The 22,857-nt window shown below is 34.4% G+C and overlaps 1 protein-coding gene across 7 annotated transcripts in view; it reads left to right on the top strand.

The window, feature by feature from the left end:
- The window catches only part of LOC112054339 (uncharacterized), a 105,515-nt gene extending 83,710 nt beyond the window's left edge, over positions 1–21,805 (top strand). For 2 of the 7 annotated variants that reach the window (XM_052888266.1, XM_024094095.2), the window contains 8 exons: positions 356–563; positions 1,479–1,524; positions 2,375–2,463; positions 2,554–3,322; positions 3,400–4,089; positions 4,257–4,452; positions 5,171–8,530; positions 8,886–9,026. In XM_052888266.1, coding sequence (XP_052744226.1) covers positions 356–563; positions 1,479–1,524; positions 2,375–2,463; positions 2,554–3,322; positions 3,400–4,089; positions 4,257–4,452; positions 5,171–8,502 — 5,330 coding nt within the window. In that variant the 3' untranslated portion in view covers positions 8,503–8,530; positions 8,886–9,026. Of the gene's footprint in view, positions 1–355; positions 564–1,478; positions 1,525–2,374; positions 2,464–2,553; positions 3,323–3,399; positions 4,090–4,256; positions 4,453–5,170; positions 8,531–8,885; positions 9,125–9,209; positions 9,339–9,484; positions 9,650–9,796; positions 10,042–10,486; positions 10,645–11,056; positions 11,173–12,161; positions 12,310–13,421; positions 13,545–14,010; positions 14,233–14,595; positions 15,309–15,640; positions 15,809–16,040; positions 16,137–17,129; positions 17,227–18,594; positions 18,861–19,004 lie in introns of those variants that run through there. The other 5 variants (XR_008251965.1, XM_052888268.1, XM_052888269.1 and 2 more) reach the window with 5 other exon arrangements.
- Positions 21,806–22,857: the final 1,052 nt, after the last annotated feature.

Raw genomic sequence — 22,857 nt, 5'->3', positions numbered from 1 at the left:
GGGGACTTGTCTGTCTGTATATCTATAGGTATGTCTGTACCATCGTAGTTTCTAAACGAATGGAGTCAACAAGAAACGATTTTTTTGTTTAAAAGCACACGTGATTTACATGGTTCTTAGCTGTGTACGATAAATTAGTCAATCCGAAGAAATCAGCATTTGTCTGTTATGATGAAAAGTATTTCCGTCATGTACCGATTTTGCTAGCTTAAATAAAAAAATTAACTTCACGGGACATTTTCAAAATAGCGCACAGTTATATATAAGCGTTATAGTATTGGAGAAGAATAACTACATTCTAGAGAGTTGTTATGTAATAATAATTAAAATAATCGTAAATTTTGTCTATTTATAGGTCAAGATGAAGAAAAGCTTTTAGGGTCTGTCCTATTGCCCTCGTATAAGGTCTCAGCGTGTAGCGCAGAGGACAAAGTGATGCGGAAGTTTGCGTTCAAACTGGAACATGCAAATATGAGGACATACGTGTTGGCGGCTTTGGATCCGGAAGCCATGATGAAGTGGGTGAAGGCGCTCACAATGGCAGCTATTATGCAAACATCCAAGTAAGCTTACATTCATAACGATTTTAAACGAACTAGTTTCTTAACTAGTACAATTATCGAAAGGATAAAGTCTTGTTTACAATAGTTTTTAAATTAGGCCTAGTCGACGTTTGTTAGCCCAGTAGATATGACCTCTGCCTCCGATTTCGGGGGATGTGGCTTTGAATCCGGTTCGGAGCATGGACCTAAAACTACCTATTCAGTTGTGTGCATTTTAAGAAATTAAATATCACGTGTTTCAAATGGTGAAGGAAAACATCGTGAGGAAACCTGCTTAACAGATAATTTTCTTAATTCTCTGCTTGTGTGAAGTCTGTCTGCCAATCCACATTGGGACAATGACTATTGGACTATTGGTCTAATTCCAGTAATTCTGAGAGGAGACTGGAGCTCAGCAGTGAGCCGAAGTAGCCTCAGCAATAATTTGTTTTGTCGGTTCCTGTCATGATCATTCATCATCATCAGAGCAATGTGGTACGCACCAAAACATCTTATTCCGTCATGGAACCTTATCGAATTTTATATTCATTTACTTTCTTCCTCCTCCGTGAGTCGTTATCCTCATGTGTAAAGGTCGTGACCACCTCTATCTCTGATCTTTGTCCTTAGGATGTTATGCCCTTTTTTTCTATCTCCGGCTACGCGAAGAGCATCGTAAACTGTGGACTCGAATTTGGTGCGGACCTGGTCGGACCAACGCATCTTTTTCCTTCCACCTTGCCAGTAATAACTAATTTTTCCAAATTATCTCCGTCTTTCCTGGCAATGTGTTTACTTTACACCTACGCTAAAGCGTGATATTATTATAAACAAACAAACTAACATTCCTGTCCAATCAGCTTTGCAGACTTTTAAAATTGGTCAAATGAATATTCAGTTCACAGTGTGTTTAATAAACCCGCGCTTTGTTTTCAGTGAGCAGCCACAAAAGCAAATCGATCGCGCAGCTGCAAAAACAGAGGTGCGTATTATCGTATGAACTGACAGCTAACATTTACCGATGCAGGTGACCGACAATTAGGTCTCCGGAGCGTGACCAAGGACAGATATTTCCGTGCCGTTATAACTGCGGATGATTTGTGGACCCGACCGCAGAATTGATAGCGCAATTAACTTACTTAAACGGCTCTATCAAGTAAAGTTTGCCTTCTGTGAAATTGCACGTTTGATGACAGAAAAAAAATAGTTGGTTAGGCACCTTCACTTTATAAAATTAATATTGAAAATTGTTATTTACACAAGAGGTTAAAATTACAAAATGAAAATCATTATAATGAAATTATATTAATATATATTAATTACGTAAGTAACGTAGTTTTTCTACTGAGCGTTGGTGAAAAACCGAATTAAAATGAATATTTTGCACTGTGTAATATGTACTTCTCGTTACGATTGCCAAAAAATAAATTAAAAATAGAATTTGAGAAAATGCATATTTCGTCTATTTTTAAGAAAGAGTCTTATTTATTCATGATCATTTAACTATAAATAAAGAATTTTTCCGTTTTAGAAATATTTTTTTATTCTCAAAAAGCATTTGTATAATGTACTGAATATATTGATTCCCTATTTATATCTATAATGGCTTCCGTTGCACAGAAGTATGCGCAGTGGATTTACAACACGGAGGTCTTGGGCTCCATTCCCGGCTGGGCCGATTGAGCTTTTCTTAATTGGTCCAGGTCTGGTTGGTAGGAGGCTTTTGGCCGTGGCAAGTTACTACCCTACCGACAAAGTAAATTCTGAAGTAGATTCTTTACAAGGGCTAACTAGTAAAGAATACAGAAAAAATATCACTTTTTATATTTTAGGAAGGCGATGATGCTGGACCTACGTACGCCAATGCGCCACCTAAGCCCAGACGAGCAAACGATGGATATAATTCACCCAGCCCGGATATGTAAGCTGTTGTTTAACTGTTTATTGCTTTATCGTTCCTTATTGAACACTTACTGAAACATTTATTTTACTATTTTAAACAATTTTACAGGTACGATCCAAATTACGATCTACTCAAAAAACCTGCATCACACTACAGTCAAGGCACCAGTCATACTCGATACCAGGACACAACCTACAGCACAAAACAGGAGATTTACACACGCAGCCCGCAATCACCGCCCTCGCAACCAACTTACCATACAAAAAGACCTTACGACACGCAGCAACTATCATTACCATTATCCAAGACAGCTTTTGACAATTCAGAAAAATCTCCAAACACTCCATCTATCAATAAATCTAATCCTCAATCTCCCTATTTCGAAAATAGGTCTAGAAATCAGCAGCAACACTCTCAAGAAGACAAAATTGAAAACTTATATGAAAAGAAACCTGGTTATAATCCTTTTCTTGAAGATTATGGACAAAATAAGAAAGACGATGAAAGGAGTAGGCCTATTGAATCGAATAAAACATCAATTTACAATGAAAGCTACCCTGAATCTCGAACCAATTCCAAAACTTACGTTGATGCTAATGTTTACGGTAGAGATGTGTATGGTGATGTTAATACAAAGGCGAGTAAAACGAGCACGTTAAATGAACGACTAGCTGAGAGGCGAACACCTGATGCATATGGCAGATCAACAGCTATGTCTGCGTATAACACTGAAAAAATTGGAGACTATGAAGATATTTATGCGGCATACGGAAATGATGCTGGAAAAGCATATGCAAAGTCCCCAAATCCCTCCCATTCCCGGGATACAATTAGTTTATCTAGCCATAAATCGCCCCAAGAGCAAGTTACTAACACGGTAAGTATCAGTGCATATTTATCATTAATATAATTGAAATTAGATTGATTTTTGAATTGTGTCTACCTTTTTTTCAGATTCCAGAAAAAACATTTAGTGGGCCATCAGTTTTGCGAAGGAAAAAAATGCAAGCGAGTGGTATTCAACCCCCGATGCCACGCCCCCATAGCGCAGATTTTCTCGAATATGAATCCAAAAACGAAACTCTTTATAATGTGACGCCAACACGAAACACGCACGATCCACCTAAACAACCACCACGTCCAAAATCTAGTCTAGACATAAACTCCTATTATGATCCTAGTTCAGATAAATATTATTCTGAGGAAAGTTATGCACAAAAAATGCGACAATCGGCACAATATTTGCAACAACAGGGCACACGGCCAAGAAATATACAAATACCATTAGAAAAATATGCAAGTGGACTTGCTGAAAAACAATTACATTCCCCATATATGCACCCTAACAATAATAACTATGAAACTGAATTTAGCAATAAGAATATTCGTGATAATGTTAGTTATAATTCAAAATATAGCGATCTTGAAGCTTTACATTCTAATTGGACATTGAAAGAAAAAGATTTGGAAGCCCAAAAAGATTATTTAAACAGAAGTGGTAGTGTGATGAGCGATGGTTCACAAATCAGTGCGTATGTAAAGGATGTTGGGAAATTTGATCCAGGGATAGATGGATTTATGCGATCCGCAAGCGCTAGGTTGCCATCATCTGCTGAAAGAGAAGGAGAAAAGAAAGTACAACAGGTAAAATCTCAATTATGTTCTATTTATTTAACTTTAACTGCATTGTTTTATCTACTGAGGAAACATTTCTCTAGGTTTAAGACTCACAATCGGCTAAGAACAGCTGATAATATTCTTTAGATATCAACTGTTGATTCTTTATTATACTATCTTTCTATTTATTTCAGCGTGAAGAATCAATGAAAAGACTGCTTGAATGGAAGCAGAGAATGTTACAGTCTCCACTGACAAGAAAAAGTACTCCAGCTGCTATTTCATTAAATAGATCATTGAATCAAAGTCGCCAATCATTAAGATCTGACCAGTACAAACCTAAAACTTATAAAAATGCTTCATATAACAGCTATTCTTCAGATGATGAAGGTAAGTTTTATTTTAACCAATTAACAAGTTAACATAAAAATAAAAATTCTAGCTAAATTGACGGAAGCATGAAAAATCCAGTAAATTTTGGAGTATACTTTAAAACTTTAGTAAATAAGCATGTTTATGTATTTGTATGTGTTTAATATTTGTATTGCATGATTTTTTAGGTAAAAATAATATATTTAATTTTTGTGATAAAATGGTTTTCTTATACATCATTAAAAGTTAAAAATCTCTATACACTAATATAAATTTCGTTATCGTTATTTTATTTTCACCGTTAAGTTGATATTCCTAAATTTAATTAAATATACTAAATTGTTTTACGTAATATTTATTTTAAAATTATACAATTATAGTTTCTTATGCCTATTATGTTATATTATGCCAACATTGAAAGATTAAAATTATAATTATAATAATACTTTATAATATAAGATCACTTCGCTTTGAGGAAAGGTACCTTCCTGCCTGCTGGGACATAGTGTCACTAACATGATATTTCATTAGTATAGTATATAGGTGGTGGACTATAGATATTATTTTGGTGGTATTATATGATTACTAGTTGCACTCATATAACATTTCTTTTTTTAAATTCGAGTTTATAATTATATTTACTAACAAATATTAACTGATAAAAAAAATCAACTCTATCTTACTTAAACTTTTCTTGAAAAAATAATCAAATATTGGTTTCGCTTTTGCACCCCAGAAGATACACCGGGCACTGATCTGCAAAATACCAGTGATATGCAGGCAGGAAGGTCCCATAAAGTAAATGTCACAAGCCCTACCCTTACGCGACTGATCTCTCCGCACGCGCTTAGCTCTCCCTCACTTGCAGAATATTCTTCTACTAGAGATATAGAAATTCCGAATGACATTGACAATGTTTATGAAAATATTATGTGTACAACTTCAATTCCTAAATTAGTAAGTGAAGTTATTGGTAAGGATATATACGACGAAAAGTTAAGTGAGCCCAATGTAGAACCTCAAATTTCGAAAGATATTGAAAACCCAGCCGACCTATCAACTGAAATAGTAGAAAATGGTTATGAAACGCAGGACAGTGAAGCTGAATCAGAGACACAAATTGAATATACCGATAATGATTTAGATGAAGTATTACTAGCATCAGATAATGAAACTGAAAACCATAGAGATAATAACAAATGTAATGAAGTTGCAGATAATTTGACAATAAACGATACAGAAACAGATGTGAAATTAGATACTCCTTCTATGCGCACTTTAGGTGAAGACCATTACCTTCCCATGAGCCCGAGAAAAATGTCAGCCATCGAGCCTGCCCATAAAACAATTTTAGAGAATTTAAGCGTTTTTGATCACACAATGCCTTTAAATTATGAAGATAATCCTTATGTAGAGATGAATTTAGGTAATGAAGAAGACGATATGCAAACGTATGAACTGGTTTGTGTAAATAACGGAAAAGCAGAACCTGTGTATATGGAGTTAAACCATGTCGAGTCAGAAGACGTATCTCCTGAAGATGTGAAGTCAGACTGTATATCAGATACGGCATCAAATTTTGCGGATACAAAAGAACAAACTTTAAAAAGGATATCTAAGGCTGATAAAAATATAAAGGAAAAGGAAGATTCCTCAGATGCCGAAGAAGAAAACTCTAAAGATGTTTCCCTAGATGTGCCTTTTTCTAGATTTAGTATCTCTGATAATTTCCGACCAGCGTCATATTATCTTAATGGTAGTAGAACTGTTTTAGACAGACAGGATAGTTCAGACAGTGAGATTCTTCCTCCCCCGCCTATACCAACCTCATCGCCACCTTTTAGTAATTTATTAGATGAAGAACTGTCTAAATATATTTTAGATAAACTAGACAAATCCGATCTTTCACAAGACAATTCTATAATCAAAATGTTGACTAACGAAAACCAGAATCTTAACAAAATGAAACGGAGAACAACATCGTTGATGATTTATGGAAGTCGTACTTCAATACATGATACGCTTACTAGAGGCGAAAAAGTTCGCAGCAGTAGGGCAAGCTTAACACATGAAAGACACAAAGCCAGTGAAATACCAAATAAGGTGCTTAGTAATTCCATTATAGAGCAACATAATATAATCTGCAATGAAACGGATTCGTTGAGAAGTTATAATGCCGATAAAGGTTCATCGAGATTGTCTATGGAGTCAGATATAAGTAGTAGGTTTGAAATGACACCTTCAAACATTTCATCTGAAATTACGAGTTTAGTAGATTCCGACTCAATGGTGGACTTACGGCATCCCTATGAAGTTTATAGTTTTGAAAACGTAATGAAGCGAAGACCTCTATCCGATGATTCAATATTTGAACTGACAGAATCTGAGAATCTTTTACCATCGGTAAATTCATTAAATATAAACATCGACGAATATTTGGACACTTTGGGAGCGTCTTCTACGGAATTAAATTTTAAAAGCAATAATACAAGTGCTATTGCGTCACTTGCAACACCAACCAGCTCCTTTACAAATAAAAACAACTCCATGGACCATATTCAAAATTTACATATGCGTGCTTCAAGCACTCCTGATAGCCGTAATATAATTCATTCTGATGAAGAAATTAGTGCAGAAACTCGATTTCAATATAATAATAGTCATACTCTGGATTACTTAGGATCACAAAGTTCTTGTAGTTCAACTGGAATACCTAAATCGCCACTATCATTTTATAGTAAAAGTTATAACCGAGACACATTAATAAAGAAAAACTTAAATAGTGAAATCACGGCAGACAAAATTAAAGAGTTTGAAAGCGAAAAACGAAATCTCAGACATAGCTATGAAACTCCTGTTTCTTCTACTACTACTGGATTTCACAGTAGAGAAAGTTCTGCTGAGCATAGTGCACCTTACTATTATTCCGACCTTTCCTCTCAAGAACATATTAATGTTCTCCCAATATCTCATTATTTGAAAAATACTAATATTCACCGTAAATTGAATAATCAGCGTCGTAGAGGCCCAATGCACAGAAAAAATGAGATTTCACACATCCATAATCCAATACGTGATAATGATGAGTCAGACCAATCGTTTAATTTAGCTGCGTCCGCTAGAAGCGTTTCAGTCGAATTTTTAAGTGCTGTTGAAAAAACCCCAGATATTGATTTAAAAAATATATACGAATCTTCAAGTAGTAAACCTTCTAAAATACCAGAATCAATGAATTTGATATCTAGTCTTGGGTGTAAAAAAAGTGCAAAAATTAAAAATTCTGATCAAAGTTCTTCATCGGAGGGTAATAATTTAAGTCATAATAGCCTTCAAGGTTGTTTGCCAATTAAAATTTCTTCGGGAAGTATGTCCTCTCATTGTAGTGGAAACTCATCCAATACGGTTTACTATGATGCTGAAACAGAAACAAGTGCTTATGAAAACATTTTGTACCAAGGAGAGAAACATTGGGATGAGGATGTTTTATGGAGAGATAATTTAAGGCGGGTGTCGCATAGGCATGCTCGCTCTATGGATGATTTGGATACTATGCCTACTGAACGCAAAACACTAGACAGAGCTTATGCAAACGCATCAGCGATGAATAGTATTAAGCGGGTTAAGAAAAATGTACAGGATAAATGTGTTAAAAGTGTGACTTATGTTAACTGTGATATTCAAGCACAAATTCACAGAAACCAAAGTTGCAATACACACAAGGCAACAAAACAAGAAAAAGATGAAAATGATGTTTATGTAAGTTTAGTCGAAGAATCCGAAATATTGAATGAACAATTTGATGAAGGAGTTTACGAACAATTAGCTGTCGATTCTTCAGAAAACTCAATTACTTTACAAGATTTACCAAGCAATTCTCGAAAAAGTCATAGTAAGGATAGACGAAAGTTTGAAATAGACAGGGAGAATCTTAGGCAGTGGGATTTAATGTCTAGCGGTCTAATGAAAAGTGAGGTAGGACGCGTGCGGAGCCTAGTTGCTGGTTTGGGTACAAGTGAACCTCTGCGTAACATGGAGGTAGACAGTGCAAGCAATGAAGGTATCCTATAACATAATATGGCCCTGTAAGGTACACGATGTAAGTTACATTTACTTCTGATTCTCAGCAAAATTAAGATTAAACGAAATTCAAATTATTTATTGTAAATAAATATTTTGTGTGGTATGACATGCATAATACTATTTATATATTTTGGTTTAATAAATGGGTTAAACACGATAAGGTGTCTAAAACACGTTTGGCAATTGGCATGCGACATTTAACATGGATTTTGTGTTATAATGAATAATGTAAATAATAACTTTAAATATACTCGTACTAATACATTATGTTAAACACTTTATCATGTTTTCACCAACTATATTAAATCATGCCAGAGATTGAAACTTTAGAAATAAAACTAATAAGTAATATAATGTATTGATATTTGCAGCTTCTATGACAATGTCAGGCACAAATATAGAACCAGGCTCAAAGAATAATAATAACAATAACCAAATAAACCAGCAAACTTTGTCAAAAAAAGCATTTCTTGGAAGTAACACGTCGATTGGTAGAAGTAATAGGGATGGTACTATACCAGTAAGAGCTGTAAGCCCTAGAGTAAGATGGGTTGAAGAGAAACCCACTAATGAACATTGTTCGCAGCCGATCACAGCATCACAACAAAATGTAAGTAACTAAAAAAGAACTGCAATCAATATAATAAATGTAATTTTAAAATGTACAAGTAATATAAATACTGAATGTTTTATAGTTGAATACATTAACGGGTTCTGAGGATGTATGGACGACAGTAAGGTCACCATCGAGAACTTTACAACAACCAATAAGAGCCGTTAGTCCTAGGATTAGAAGAAACAATAACAACGACAACAACGATACGGTACGTTGTTTAAATTTATATTTAGTCAATGCAATGTATGCAAATGTCCTTGTAGTTGAATGATTTTTGTTTTCATCTGCTTTTTTGTACTTATATGTTTTATTACGCATTTTTACTTAGTTCTGCTTTATCTTTTATTGCAATAGCGTAAGGAGGTCCATAATCAAGAATCAAGTGAAATACCAACGGCCGGTGAGCTTTTGGGAAGAAGTCACGAGGAGCTAGTTTTGCTCTTGATTCAATTAAGAAGACGTCACGCAGCAACTCATCGTTCTATTGAGCAATGCTGTGTTCAGATTAGTAGTATAGAGGTGCTTATTTATGCTTCTTGTTTCATTAGTTTTGTTTATCAGTGTATTGTGTAGATATTGTTAATATTAGATCACTGAGCTATTTTTTGTCATTATTTGAGTAAGATATATAGCAATAATGTTGTATAGTAATCAAATGATTTACAGGATTGTCTAAGTTCACTCAAAGCCATTGAACGGGAAGAAAACTTACAACGTTTGGAACAGTTAAAGACTCAACTCATGGAGTTAGAGAACCATTATGAAAAAAGTAAGCCGTTAGTGCAATTGGTTGATAATATGGTGAAACTTGGATCTTTGTATAATAGACCAGGTTCTACGATAGAACGATTGGAGCGAAATCAGAGGCTGAGACAAAAAGTTCTTGCAGAACATGCTATGGAACAACAAAGGTTAGTGTTCAAATTGCAACGAAATAACAGTAATGACATTTCTCTCATTGAGAGCATTCTATTACATACAGCTAATATGAAAGTATTTTTATATATACATGTCTTTATCACCTAACTCATCTTTTTAGATGAGTTAGGTGTTATAAGACATGTATATATACAGACTAGAAAGGAAATTTTAAATATACATTTGGGTTCAAATAGAGTCGTGAAAGCTATTTGCATAAAAATAGATTTGCTTGAATTAGCGTCGTATCCACTAATTAACTATTCGTTTTAGAAATAATATTAGGCAAATAATATTATAGGTATATTTTAAATATAACCAATATACCTCTGCCCCTGCAATTAGTCTTAAACAAATGATCTCTCGGTGTCGAATATCTTAATCTTATTCTAATCCATGGAGTTATTGAAGCTTTATTTAATTTAAACTAACTTACAGATGGCTCGAAAGTGCCGCAGCAGGCAAACCCTTAGAAACAGAAGCGGCAAGAGTCAGAGTTGCTGAACTATGGGCATTGGAACAGGAACTAGCAGACGAGGCAGCCATTCTTCAAGGTCTTAAAACTGACAAAGATGCTATTGACTCATTGTTGACAGGTACTCGTAATATCACGAATAATTAAATACAGTAATTAAGATAAAGAAATCAGTAAAAGTGACTTGAAATTAAATACTTTGTATTGTACTGCATAATTATAAATAAAAGAATAAAAAAGAAGAAACAGGTACAATAGGCCGCCTTATCGCTCAGAAGCGATCTCTTCCAGGCAACCTAAATAATAGTAGTTTCTTTGTAAAACTAGTATAGTACTTACATCATATTATAATATTAATAATAATCCAATATGAATAAAACTTTCTTAATAGCAGTTCTTGTTTGATATTTTTTGTAACTTTTAAATTAAAATTGATTTCATACAAGGCGACGGTAGCATTTTGATTTTCATTGCCAAAAACTTTAAATTTTGAAGTCTATTTTAGTTCTTAGTTTTTAATTTGTCTTTTCCAGGTGTTCGCAGTAAGCTGGACAGCGTAAACATTGGTTCCCGAGCTCAGCCTTCAGGCTTGGAGGCGGAGTTGGCGCGAGTGCATGCCATGCTGGCGCACAATTCTAAGGTTTATAAGGTTTTTAGCTATACCATGCACTTTTTATTTTATTTATTCTAATATTTAATCAACAAAACTATAACATTCAGTATTCAGATGTATACTATAGCCAAACTTGAAGTGGACTGTTTATCAACAAATTATTTAACAATGAGGGTATAAATTGCTAGTCATTTTACACCTATTAATAAATTTTAGTTAAACTTGTTTCTTAAATTGATGACAATTTTAGCTTAAAACAATTAAATATAACAATTATAATTTAAAAATATTATCGTACAAACTATTTGATTAGCAATTTCATTTCATTTGAATTACTTTTAAATAAAAAAACAATACATTAATTTAAAAATGGTATGAAACGACGTGCATTTTGAACCTTCAGTTCTAATTTGTTTGTTGATAAACATTTCTCATCGAGTCTGGCTTTAGTATAAGTTAGTTACGTAGTGATTTGTTATATTTTATTGTAATTATTAAAACCAAATCTTATAGTACAAGTAATATTGAAACTAAATATCCTTTCTGTTTTTGCACAGCATCCCAGTAATTCGTTAACTTTTATTTATGTTGTGCTAACTACTAGCTATAGAGAGTTAGAAACTTATGAGTGTTTCAGAAGAAGGTTTTTCTATGGTTGTTTGGTTTGAAGTACGGACTGTCTGTCTATATTCAAAGCACATCATTCCTGCATTACGTTAACATTTATATATTTGTATATTTGGCAGTAGATACAGTCCACTTATTAACAACCTTAAATACTATTTTTTTATAGTTTCATATTTATTTTGTTCATCGATCAATGTTATGATACCTAGTGTGCAATCTGCATGTATGCATCTTGTTTAATTCATGTCTTTGCATTGCGTGTCAGTCCATCTTTACAATTCCATGATTTGATATAAGCATCTCACCATATTTTTCATAAACCTTTATTTGATGCTCTTATTCGTTTTTCGTTCATTACATGTCTGCTTACTTCACCGTCATATACTTTATGTCAACAGAAACTAGAGCAAACGGTAGCGGACAATGCACGTTTGGAAAGGGAACTGCATCACCTCCGCCGCGCCCTGCGAGCTCAGCGCGCTAACATTCATGCCCAAGCTTCGCATAACATGCCACCATCGCATCCCACTGCTATGCTAGAGGATGGTAAGCGCCGACACATTCCACTGATACAGTTATTCTATTTCAGGAAGAAGGAATGTTTCCTGAAATAAGGTAAGGTGACAGCGACAATTTGTAACAGTAAACTAAAGGAACGTCAGCAAGATGCGTTTTTGTGTACCAAAAAAATGTTGCTTAGCTCACAGACAAGTGATAATTACATGATTATTTTACATTGCGTAGATATATAGGTAGGCGACCAACGACTTAGTCTAGTGAAGAAATAGACAAAAGTTTGACTAAGGAAAGTAGAGTGGGGCAACTCTCCCGGTTACATAACCTACCCAATGAAAAAGAGCAATATTTCCGGTTGCACCGCAATTGGTTGACTTTTGTATATTTCTCACGTAATTCGTCTTTAATCGCATGTTAGGCATACTGGGGAGTACAACCGACATGCTTATTTCTGCCGTCATGCAGTATTGCTGTGACATAGCTGGGGGCATGGTTGCTGGTGTATATACAGTCACATGAGGCATACCGCATAGCACACCTACGCCTCAGACAGACTGAAGGCCGCACTTTATAAAGCCTATTCGTTACATGCCTTGTTAACACGCGTTAGTTAACGTGCCAGAAGGCTCATTGGCAATGAGGCATTATCAAGCACTAAACTTCAAAGCTTAGAGCATCGCCGAAAGGTTGCCTGTCTATCAGTGTTCTACAAGATATATTTCGGGGAGTGGGCTCAGGAACTATTTGATCTTGTGCCACCTTCGCCGTTCTACCACAGGACTGCTGGGCATCGCAGCGACTTACACCGCTACGTCATCAATATTCCTCGGACGCGTACTAAGCGGTTTAGTTCCTCGTTTCTTATACGCACTGCAAAGATGTGGAATGCTCTTCCAGCTTCCGTTTTCCCCACCTCCTACAACATGGGTACCTTCAAGTCAAGAGTGAATAGGCATCGTCTAGGCAAGCGCGTTCCACCATAGGCTGCATCACTGCTTACCTTCAGGCGTGATTGCAGCTAAGCGCTTGCTTATACAAAAAAAAAAAAAAAAACGTTGTTCATTTACCATCAGTTAGGCCATCAGCTTGATCCGTTATTTAATAAAACTAGTCTGTAGATCATCGCGTGAACATTGTTACAGAAGTGACACGAGTACAACAGTTGGTGTCAGCTTTACAGCGTCAGCGTCAGGAGCTGAGCCGCGCGGTGCGTCACCTCACGCAGCAGTCCCACGCCTTGCAGATCACTCATGATTCTATGCCTGGTAATTGAATGAATACATACCGACTACCAACCGCAGCATAGCTTTATCTGAATATAGTATAAAACAATGTCGCGTTTCACCTTCCCTCGTTTCATAAACCAAAAAACACGGTTTCAACCAAAGAACACGGACAGGCAGGCAGACAGACAAAAAATAGTTTTGGCTTCAGTGGCGCAGTGGTATGCGCGGTGGATTTACAAGTCAAAGGTCCTGGGTTCAATCCCCGGCTGCGCCGATTGAGGTTTTCTTAACTGGTCCAGGTCTGGCTGGCCATCGCTAGTTACCACCTTACCGACAAAAATTAGCATTTAGCGTTCCGGAATGATGTGTAGAAACCAAAGTTGTGTGGATACTCGTAACAAGTTAGCCCGCTTCCATCTTAGATTGCATCATGACTTGGGTGTCAAGGGCTAGCGAGTAGAGAATATAAAAAAAGATAGGTAAATACAAGGATTGAAAATTTCAGGCAAACGTCGTCCAATGTCGTCTTGGCAAGAAACGAATCTGGATACAGGCCATACTATCGACCACGGGCAATCCGACTATGACTACGACTCGCAAGGACCAGTAATGCCCCCGGGACACTATCCACCGAGCGTGGAGACGCCGCTGTATGTTGATACTAGAGCACCCGGCATGGATGTCGCGTCACCAATAAACAGCGAGGACATGCAACACACTGCTTTTGGTAAATATTTACGTAATAATAGGTATTCATAGTTTCACTTTGTTGGCATGCCCTGTGTAATGCTCTCTATTCGATGGTTTTCCACTTAGTATAAAGTGCTGAAAAAGCCCAATTGAATACGTTAACTCATTTGCAATCAATTCAGTTTAATATTAAATTACTCACTGCATTCTATTTCTATCAATAAACTAAATTCAATAAGTACAACCTAAATTAATTCACGTAAAGTCTTTTTGATTCTACTGCAGCTTCAAAGTTTCTTCAAAGCAATTTAATTAGATAAGATATGTTAGTGATATGTTAGTCTCCCTTAAATTTTATAATCTTGTTAAATAACTACTAGCTTGATGAACTTTTTTATAGGTAACCTCACTAATGTAGAAAAACAAGAGATCAAAACAGTGCGAATTGTGAAACGGGAAAGCGAAAGGCGACAAAGAGATCGCGACCGGTCTTTACAACCATTATCCGATTGGTCCAGCAACCATATCACTGCCAACATAGATCAATTTTTAGAAGAAGAATTAGTGCAACCAATTAATAACTACAGAGCGTCTTCTTTACCTAGAACTGAGTATAGCAAATATGAAGAATATTATTCCAAGCCTCAATACGCAGATTCTGTAAATTATATCGGGATGAACGAAAAGAACATGCAACAGAGTCCTAAATATCCCTCAAGCCCTTCGTTGTCTAATTATGATTATTCAAGAGATATTTCATCTTTAAGCAGTAGCTATCACAAAACTTATGACAGATCTGCTGGTTATGATCGTACCATATCTTTGTCAACCCAATATCTCAATAGCCCAACAGATAGTTCAAGGACTTTGACTAACGATCCCATGTCAAAAACGAGCAGTATTGTAAGCTTAACGAGATCCAATATGGAATTGTCTCCTATATTTAAAAGTGAAGCTGCTAAACAAATTATTACGGAGGTGTCAGGAGAACCTAAAAATGGCTCTTTACATAGACGACAAGTACCAAAAGAGAAGAGGAGGCACTATACCGCACCGCACCATTTGAGCGCCAAAACTCTTAATGAAATGCCTAAGGATGCTTACAATCAAGATGTAAGTATTCATTGAAAAAAACAAGACATAAATTTTTAACTGATAAATGGCAAATAGGCTTAGTAATATGCTGTGTGTAATTTTTTCAAACATACCTTTTTATAATTATTATTCTACTTCTTTAGGTGCCTTTCCATTAAATAAATGAATAAATTTGGTCAATACACTCTACTAAAGATCTGTAGTCAGTTTATTAAACTTCTTGTCCATGGGTAGGCTAAAAATTCTCCAACTGCATTATTGCCAGTCCACTCTCTTAAGTTTCTTATTCATGACACCTTTCTTCTTTCATCATCTTCTTTCTTTTAAATACTAACTTTTGTATATTGTAGGCTCTGGGAAGGTCACTGGACGACGCAGACATGGAACGTGCACTTCGCGGTGCTGCTCCAGATGTGGTGCGCTCGGCTCTACCGGCGAGAAGGTTACCAGACTCCATAGATCAGCTCTTGGCTGCTCCTCAGAAGATTATTATACCAGAACGATACATACCTGAGAAGGTGAGTCATAAAAGAAGTATGGATGCTGTTGTAAAATGCATTGTTGATGAACTAAAGTATAAACATTTTTATTTTGTAATTTCGATATGATAAAAAGTTAAAAGTAGTTTTATTTTAGTAATATTTTGCATGAAATTAGAATTATGTAACGTAAATTAATTGACAAGAATGTTAATTGGTACGTGATAGTGTGATTTAATTATTTTAATTAAAACTATTAAAATTTAAATAGCCTCCAGAACTATCTCCGGAAGAACAGCAGAAACGTCAAGAGAAAGTCGAATCAATTAAAAAGATGCTCTCGAGTTCTTCTGCTGACCCTAGCAAGGTTAGTAGTTAACTTAGAAGTTTATATTCTTATTAAACTTACTCGGAAATTTCACTATAACAAACCAAATGGTTCTAAAAATTTAGAGTTCTAAAAATGAAGAGTTTTCAATTTAAGTCTTCTAACATAGCACGTACTTTTTTCAAGGATTATGCACGCGGGAGTACTAAACTTATAATGACTTGAAATTACATTACACACCGGTGTTTCAAATTAATCTAAGATGCCATAGTAATTATTTAAACTTTTCAAGTTCAATAACTTTCAATCTTCAACCCATCACTCTACATTCAAACTGTCACACCATGTAATTGCTTTTCCATTACTTTGTATACTATCCTTCCATTGAAAACTACGAAATTGTATAATCATACTTTACATTTTCATTAGTGTATCTACATGCATCTTGCATAGATTGCTCTGCTTTCGTTGTTATACGGAATGATGCAATTTTTAATTTTGCATGATCATCTCTCATATTTTTCTTATTATCATTATCAACTTTCAAAACTTTTTCTAGAATTTTACTGTTTATATCATTACAATATAAATAGATACATTGTGTTTGCAGATCAAAGTTAATTGATATTATTGAATTTCATTAAAAATTAGTTGATCGTTTACAATTAAATTACAAACTTATATAATATAGAAGATTGTTATAGGCTATTTGTCCGATAACCTGAAAATAAATTTATTTTCAACAATATGCTAATCGTCTGTATAATAAAAATATACGATTTATCCAGTTTTTGAAGGAATAAATTTATTTCTACTTTTGCTGTATAAATAGTAACTTTTATATCGTAGTCTTCTTTAAGTGCTAAAGTATCATACAAACAGATATATAGAGTTACAGTATTTATGCCTTTAATAATACTACTACAGTACTTTGAGTTTTTAATAATTGTAATGATCTGCAAACACGTAAGCTTTAAATAGCCGCTTCGAATGTTGGCTGTGTACATAAGCGCAACATATGTGTTGTATTAGAGCCCAGACGGACAGGAGAAGCGACAGCGCGAGCACTTGCTCCAGATGAACCAGATCCTTGCCAAGCAGGTCACCGAGATGAGCAAAATCATAGCTGGTAAGACCCTGCTTATTTTAGTTACGCTGGTTGTGTTATTAGATGTTAATGTTTTTTAAATGCTAAATCGTCGATTTCACCAAATCACAAATAAAGTTTAAATTCTGTATTGTGACATTTGATTTACTACAATCACTATGTCGCAAAAATCGGCTTTTTTCAATCAATATCTCAATAATGATGAACGATAAGTAGAGACAGATGGGACCTTATTTGTAGAACTTACAAAGAGCAAAAAAATGTATTGAATTAATATTTTCGTATCTCCACGGAGAACCGAGTTATTGTAAAAAAAACTTAATACAAGTTTTTTTCAAGATGGCGGAAAATGCACATAAATCTTGGTCAAGAATTCGATGTTAAGCTTTGCTATGCTCCTCACACGTCATTTCAGGAAGTTTTGTCGTTAAATAGACTTTACACTACATTTAATAGAATGTGATTTCATTAAACGATGTAGCTTGTATTCTAAAACTGCATATTTATCACTTAAAAACCACTAAATCATCGAATACTGAAATGTACATACATAGTATTCAAATGATTTAAGTAATATGCGGGAGGTTTTGCGCTGAACTGAATACCAAAGAGTTTTTGTGGCATAGCTTACATGATCGACATCGGTATTGTGTCTAATGGTAAATTTAAAATGTAAATATTGGTATTTAAAAATTTCATCAAGTTCAAGTTGCAAATGAAATGACGAATTAGCATTGGTGTTTTTCCATAGTTTTCGCTACATCATACATAACACCACTGTAGCAGCATTCCTCAATTTGTAATTTTACACGTATTTTATGTTGTTTTACTATATTGTGTTGCCAGATTCAATGAGTACTGTTACGAGAGTTATCAAAGCATGAAGTAATAAATATCTGATGTTAATGTAGCAGTTTGGTCTGTCTAATGCTTGATTGGATGTTATATTATTGTTTATGCATGATCTTTATTTCATGATTGGGAAACCCAACGTCTATGAAACCTGTATTAAAATTGTATTCTACGTAATTGGTAGCTAATTTTGTACTACCGATCTATGTGTGTTGTATTCTTTTTGCAAAATTTCTAATCTTCGAGTTTTTTATATACAAAATTGTTGTTACTTACTTTAAGTCAGTCGTTTTCTTCCATTGTAAGTATGTTGTAATGATGATGTTTTAAAATCTTTTTACTGTTAATTAAAATTAAAAGTTTGACATTTTGTGATCGCTATTGAGACTGAGACCTTCATCATATTTTCTTAATGTTGTAGCATAATGTGTTTTTTGTACGAAATTGAATGCTTTGATAATTCTTCAAGTTTGATGTGACTAAAACCACACGTGAGTTCACGCATGTAACGTTAAGCTTGATTTTTGTCCCTCTCAGGAACCAACACCGATGGACCGTCCAACGCAAACAACTAATCACCGCCCAAAATCCCAGCATCCTCTAATTCCACGTACAATTTAGCCAAAGACACTGTTTTAGTAAAATCATACGTCATTTAATGACTTTAACCTATCGTTATCACAATTCACACAATACCTATAACCTATAGTCCATGTCTAGTACTTTATCCCATTCCTGAACTAGCGGTCTTGAAGATTCATCCAGTTTGCAGCATGGTTTCCGTTTTTATTTTGCATTTTCTTGTGAGTTGATTTTTTTGTTTTTCTTTTTATGTATAAGTTGAATTTGGATTCAAGTTTTTAATTTAACGTTTTAAAAGTCAAATAATATTTGATTTCCTACAATTTATAATCAGTAATAATTTTTTTTTTTATTTTTTTCACCAGTTAAAGCATTAGAAGAACTACCTCTGCAAGATAATATGGATGACTACGAAGATCGTTCACCAGACGTCGAACTGCCAATATATCAACAAAGAGACAATTTCTTCACATGAACATTCACATAGTCTAAACAAATCTTCGGATATCTTGAATGCCCCATATACGGCCTTTATATCGGCTTCTTAAAATATGCATTAGAATTTTGGACTTTTGAATTTTAGGATGTTTCTCATAAACCTCCTATAAATAAATATAAATCCAGCAATAGGTAATATTATATCAACCTTAGAAATGTTTGATTATTTAGAATTTATTACTTAAACAAAGACCTTATTAGTTTAAAAGTGAAAAGATTTCTAATGGAGATGATTATAATATTCAAGGTGTATTGATGCAACCTTTATGACGTCTCGGAAACAAGCTGCAGATGTCGGTCGTACATAAAATACGCAAAAACAAGACGCGCGCGTGGTGTAATCCTGCCGCCGCGCCATTACGTTACCGCTGACATCTAAAATCTTGTATTGTGCAGTTTAACGTGATGTTACTAAACGTCATAAAGATTGCATCCGACTACACCTGATACCTAATATTATTTTAAGTAGGTACACGTTCCACATAATTAAAAAGCGATACTTAGCGATATTGTGCGAGTATTTTAATCGAGTAACAGTAAGAGGTGCGTGGCTGTTCAATTAAACACATCATATAATTGATGATTATTATTATTCGTAAAGGAGAATAAAATTTAAAAATACAGAAATGTTACTTATATTAAAAATGCGAAAGTTAAAGAATATTCATATGTTACTCATTCACGTCTGGAACCTCGCGGATCTATAAACATAACAATTGGCGTACCTAAAATACTTCTTTATTAAAAAGGCTACTAGTATAACCGAGAGGTACAGCCATAGTACATGTTAATATTATCCACAAAAAATCATTAAGTGAGACGCCAAATATACTAAATAGTCACGTACCTATCTAATTTTAAAGATAGTACGTTTATTATCACTGATTAGTGTAGAACTCAGTGTACTATTTATATTATTAGATGATATTAGAAAGTGAATATTACGTGACACATTAAATATCTTGGTAAAGTAAATGTACTTGAATATAATGACTAGAGAAGAGAAATCGCTTTCACAAACCCTACTGCCGACTGGTACGCTTCTGCTTGGAAACATATCATGTCATATCTTTAGACATGTAATATATATGACAAAGTATGCTTTAGACTTAACATATTTCATTTAGCAATTGCTCAATTTACAATACAAAACATTCCGTTTAAAGTTTTCTATTAATGAAAAAAAAAAAAAAAAAGGTGTTGTACGCTGTATTGTTTAATTTATGGGCCAGTTTACAATTAAATAGAGTAAATTCAAAATATAAAAATTTTCATGATCAAATTAAATGATTATAAATATAATATGATACATAACACGTTATTAACGAAATCAAATCCAGTGTGTTATGCAATCGTTTAATATTTATAAATATAATTGTAATACAATATAGTCTTCTATATAAAGGGCCTTCAATTGTTATTTTAGATGTAAGGTTATATGACTTACAATGTAGTGTATTTATAAATCTATAAAAAAAATGATGCCATGTTAAACGAAAGTACTTAATATTGTAGATAAAGCACATGTTTTATTTTAATTTTGGAACGAATGAAAATGCGTTTTAGTATTATTTCGTTTAAAATAATTACCCTTGTAATATTGGTTATTTATAATATAAATTAATTTTATTAACCATCTATAGTTATTTAAGTGATTGTTTATTTTTTATTGTGTAATATATTTGTTGTACCGAATTAAATCGTACCCGTATTTGCACATAGTCAATTGTAGGAAACCAAAACTTCTTATGAATATAACAAAGTATTTATCAATACTTGTAATATTTTATGTATTGTAACACATATTGTTCGAATGCTTCACGTGTTATTTCAAAGAAGCAACGAATTTGGAACACTTGTGATATTCATAAATATACCTGATTTTTTAAATATCACATGCCTACATCTTTCAAAATAGGTGATATGTGAATAATTGTTTAGATGTAGCTTTTTAGAATATGACTGTATTAGCCTATATAAGCTTTAAACATTGAAGTTAACCTCTTAAACACCGATTTAAAATTTTTATTCATATTTAATTATGCTTCATGTAATTTTTCAGATCAATTTCCATGACCCTATAAAAAAGCTCGTGCGCTGTAGCAAGGTGCGGGTGACAGTTCATTTTACTCTTCAAAGTTTGTCGCGATTCACGATAATAGGCAAACATCATAGGGCAACTGTCACTCGCACCAAGCTACAGCGCACGAACCATAGTTTTGTTTCGTAAGATTTTATTTTACTTATTTTAATTTTTAATTTTGACATAATTTTATACAATCTATTTATTTTTGCTATATTACAGTTAACATTTTATTTTATCATAATTAACAACAAATTTATTTTGCTTTAACATTTATTATAATTTTTAACATTTTCATTAAATAAATTATCGTTTCATCGTTTCGCTTCGCATCGTATAATGGTGTGGCGTCGGCATCTGTGTTCCATATAACAATACGATATCCTATTAAGCTTAATTGTTATATTAATAAATTCGTATATACAAAAAATAATAATTTCCTAGTAAATATATAGACTGAAATAGTTTTTGCCTTAAATCCTCTTGAGAATTTCCTAAACCTGTATTGTTTATATTATAATATCTATCTATAATGTCAATTATGTACTTATTTTATCTATCTATCTGAATAAAGAATTAATATCGTTCAGTTGTTTTTGTTTATTACCTACTACTGTCATCATCTACATCCCATATTCGGCTCACTGTTGAGCATGATTCTCCTCTCAGAATGTCCACCACGCTGACCCGATTGGCAGAATTCTCAGGTATGCAGGTTTCCTTACGATGTTTTCCTTCACCGTTTGAGACACGTGATATTTAATTTTTTAAAATATACATAACTGTAACGTTGGAGGTGCATGCCTCGGACCGGATTTGAACCTACACCCTCCGGAATCGGAGATAGAGGTCACATCCATTGGACTATCACGGATATTAGCACATATATACCTAACTATATTTTCTATTGCGGAAAAACCTAGTTCCCGTGGATATAGTGTATAATGTACGGAGCGCAGTCATTGATATAATGGCGTAGTATATTTGTTAAACCCCTTCTAATAAGATCACTGATTTGTGAAAAAAGTGCCCGACAAAAATGTTTTGAGAATGAATGTGTGAGAATGGGGGCCCTGGGCACAGGCCCCGTTTGCCCTCATGGTGAAGATGGTATTGGTTCCGCGTGTAACCCTACCCCTACCTTAATACGAGTATCCTATGTCCGTCTTCTGGCTCTAAGCTACCTTTCCACCAATTTTCAGCCAAATCGGTACAGGCGTTCTTGAGTTATAAATAATGTAACTAACACGACTTTCTTTTATTTGTACCTTTTTATTTTTTAGAAGTTAGCCCCTGACTGCAATTTCACCTGATGGTAAGTGATGATGCAGTCTAAGATGGAAACGGGCTAACTTGTTAGGAGGAGTATGAAAATTCACATCACTTTCGGTTTCTACACGACATCGTACCGGAACGCTAAATCGCTTGGCGGTACGTCTTTGTCGGTAGGGTGGTAACTAGCCACTATCGGAACCTCCCACCAACCAGACCTGGATCAATTAAGAAAACCTTAGACGACCCAGCCGGGGGTCGACCCCAGGACCTTGTCTTGTAAATCCACCGCGCTTACCACTGCGCCACAGAGGCCGTCAAATAATCTATATAGATTAAACCTATAATCTATATAGATAAATCAC

The sequence above is a fragment of the Bicyclus anynana genome, chromosome 22, assembly GCF_947172395.1.
Source record: "Bicyclus anynana chromosome 22, ilBicAnyn1.1, whole genome shotgun sequence".
Taxonomy (NCBI): domain Eukaryota; kingdom Metazoa; phylum Arthropoda; class Insecta; order Lepidoptera; family Nymphalidae; genus Bicyclus; species Bicyclus anynana.
Note: the sequence above shows the minus strand (reverse complement) of the source record. Positions and strands in the feature narration are given on the sequence as shown.